The sequence below is a fragment of the Bison bison genome, unplaced genomic scaffold (genome assembly GCF_000754665.1).
Source record: "Bison bison bison isolate TAMUID 2011002044 unplaced genomic scaffold, Bison_UMD1.0 scf7180017864270, whole genome shotgun sequence".
NCBI lineage: Eukaryota > Metazoa > Chordata > Mammalia > Artiodactyla > Bovidae > Bison > Bison bison.
In genome coordinates this window covers 5,432,827-5,435,366 of record NW_011494842.1, presented here as the reverse complement: position 1 = coordinate 5,435,366, position 2,540 = coordinate 5,432,827, and the positions used below count along the sequence as shown (strand labels likewise).

Here is a 2,540-nt window from a genome sequence, read left to right as displayed (position 1 = left end):
AGCGGGGCGGGGAGGAGGACGCACTTGAACCAGGCCCCCCCTTCTAGGGCATTCCGGGAGCATCTGGCCCCATTGGTCCTGGAGGGCCCCCCGGCCTCCCTGTGAGTATCCCATCTGTTCCTCCCCTCAATCCTCTAAACCCCGAGGCCCCCATAATCCCCCTGGTTTCCACGGCAACCGCCAGCCTAACACGCAGAGGCCCCCATGTCCCCCATATGTTCCTGCACCTGCAGAGTTTCCAACCTGTCCTTCCAGCGCCTCCCGGGTGTCCCCTTGTCTCCCCCGCCTGCCCCTCCTGGGTGGCCTCAGGGTCCTGTGGACTCGTGACCTTGCCTCTGCAGTTCTCCATGTCCTGACCCTCCCCTGAGGTGACCGCCTCTTTCTCGTGCCTCATTTCACAGGGACCTGCTGGCCCCAAAGGAGCCAAAGGAGCCACAGTGAGTGACCCCCAGCAGCTCTGACCGCCCCCCCACACACAGCTGAACTTGACACTGTCTCTCCAGGACAAACATCCCACCCATCCCCTCATCCCTAGCCCTTGACCGATTTCATCCTCTGTAACATTAATCGCCTACTTGACCTCTTGACCCCTCCATGACCTCATTGCCTCCTTTGGCAGGGCCCGGCCGGACCTAAGGGAGAGAAGGGAGTCCAGGGCCCTCCGGGACACCCGGTGAGTCACGAGGCAGGGCCCGAGTTTCTGTTGGCCCCTCTCTGTCTGGGTGTTTCTCCGCATCTCCCTCACCTTGACCTCATCTCTCACCCAGGGACCCCCGGGAGAGGTGATCCAGCCCCTGCCCATCCAGATGCCCAAGAAGACGCGGCGCTCGGTGGATGGAAGCCGCCTGATGCAGGAAGATGAAGCTGTGCCGACTGGGGGTGCCCCGGGTAGTCCTGGGGGCCTGGAGGAGATCTTTGGCTCCCTGGACTCCCTGCGGGAGGAGATCGAGCAAATGAGGCGGCCCATGGGGACCCAGGACAGCCCTGCTCGCACCTGCCAGGACCTGAAGCTCTGCCACCCAGAGCTGCCTGATGGTCAGTGCCAGCCTCAGGAGCTTGGCTTGTGAACCACAGCACTGATGTGAACAAGGAGCATGGATGTCGGAGAGGCCTGGAGAAGCTGTCGGGGAGGCCTGGGGAAGCTGTTGGGGAGGCCTGGGGAAGCTGTCGGGGTGGGGATGAGGTGGGGGGGCCAGCTTGGGGCGGCAGCTCTTACCAACCAGATAAGAAGCATTTCAATATTTAGCAACTGGTGTGATGGCTCAGTGGGTAAAGAATCTGCCTGCAAGGCAGGAGATACAGGAGACACAGGTTTGATCCCTGGGTCAGGAAGATCCTCTGGAGGAAGAAACGGCAGCCCACTCCAGTATTCTTGCCTGAAGAATCCCACGGACAGAGGAGCCTGGCAGGCTGCAGTCCAAGGAAGGGAAAGAGCAGGACAGGACTGAGTGACTGATCACAGACACGCAAAATAGCTCATTCGGTCGTGGGCTACTGTTAGAAAGGGTTTTTAAAGAGCTGCCCAGGCGGTAGTGATAGAGAATCTGCCTGCCAATTCAGGAGACGCAACAGATGCAGGTTCAGTTCCTGGGTTGGGAGGATCCCTTGTAGTGGGAAATGGTAGCCCACTCCAGTATTCTCGCCTGGAAAATTCCACAGACAGAGGAACCTGGTAGGCTACAGTCCACGGGGTAGCACAGAGTCAGACACGACTGAGTGCACACGTGTGCACGCACACACACACACACATACACACACGCGCACGCACACGCGCGCACACACACGCACACATACACGTGCGCGTGCACACACACACGCACACACACGGTCCTCCCAGGGTCGTCAGCTCACCGTCTGCCCAGTGTCTACAGGAACAGATAAACATACACCCGTGGACAACATGCTGGCATTCACACACACAGACACGTGTGCAAGCCTGTGACCACACATTGTACCAGGGTGGGGGTGTCAGCGCTCCTACCAACTCCAGCTGCCAGCCTGGGGTGCTGCCCGGGGGAGGGGTGGCAGCTGCGGGAAGGGGCATAAAGTGACGAGGGAGACTGAAGTGAGGGCGGGCTATGCCTGGGGGACAGGGCAGGTGGGGGCGGCCGGTGGGAGCCGCAGATGGACGTGTGGGGCAGAGAGCCTCTTGTGTACAAGGCTCAGGCGCCCTGACCGTCCCCCCTCACTTGACAGGAGAGTACTGGGTCGACCCCAACCAAGGATGTGCTCGGGATGCCTTCCGGGTTTTCTGCAACTTTACGGCTGGAGGGGAAACCTGTGTGACGCCCAGGGACGATGTCACTCAGGTGAGAGCTGGCCCCTGGCCGCCCTGACCCTGTGCAGTCCCCCTCTGGGCCTAGAGGCTCCTGGATTTCTGACGTCCCCTGGCCTTTGACCCCGTGGAGCCGGCTGACGCTTCTGTTCCTTCTCGGCAGTCTCCTGCTGCTAACTTCGTCTCCTGCCCCTGACCACCTGCAGCAAAACTTTGCCCTCTGTTTGACCCCTGCCCCCTATTTCTCCCCCGGCCCTTCCCCGTT

General features: G+C 60.8%; 1 protein-coding gene across 1 annotated transcript in view; it reads left to right on the top strand.

Moving 5' to 3' along the window:
- The window catches only part of COL11A2 (collagen, type XI, alpha 2), a gene marked incomplete at its 5' end in the record, with an annotated part of 30,871 nt that overhangs the window by 26,556 nt on the left and 1,775 nt on the right, over positions 1 to 2,540 (top strand). Inside the window, 5 exon segments of the mRNA XM_010848710.1 lie at positions 47 to 101; positions 402 to 437; positions 620 to 673; positions 768 to 1,035; positions 2,197 to 2,309. Coding sequence (XP_010847012.1) covers positions 47 to 101; positions 402 to 437; positions 620 to 673; positions 768 to 1,035; positions 2,197 to 2,309 — 526 coding nt within the window.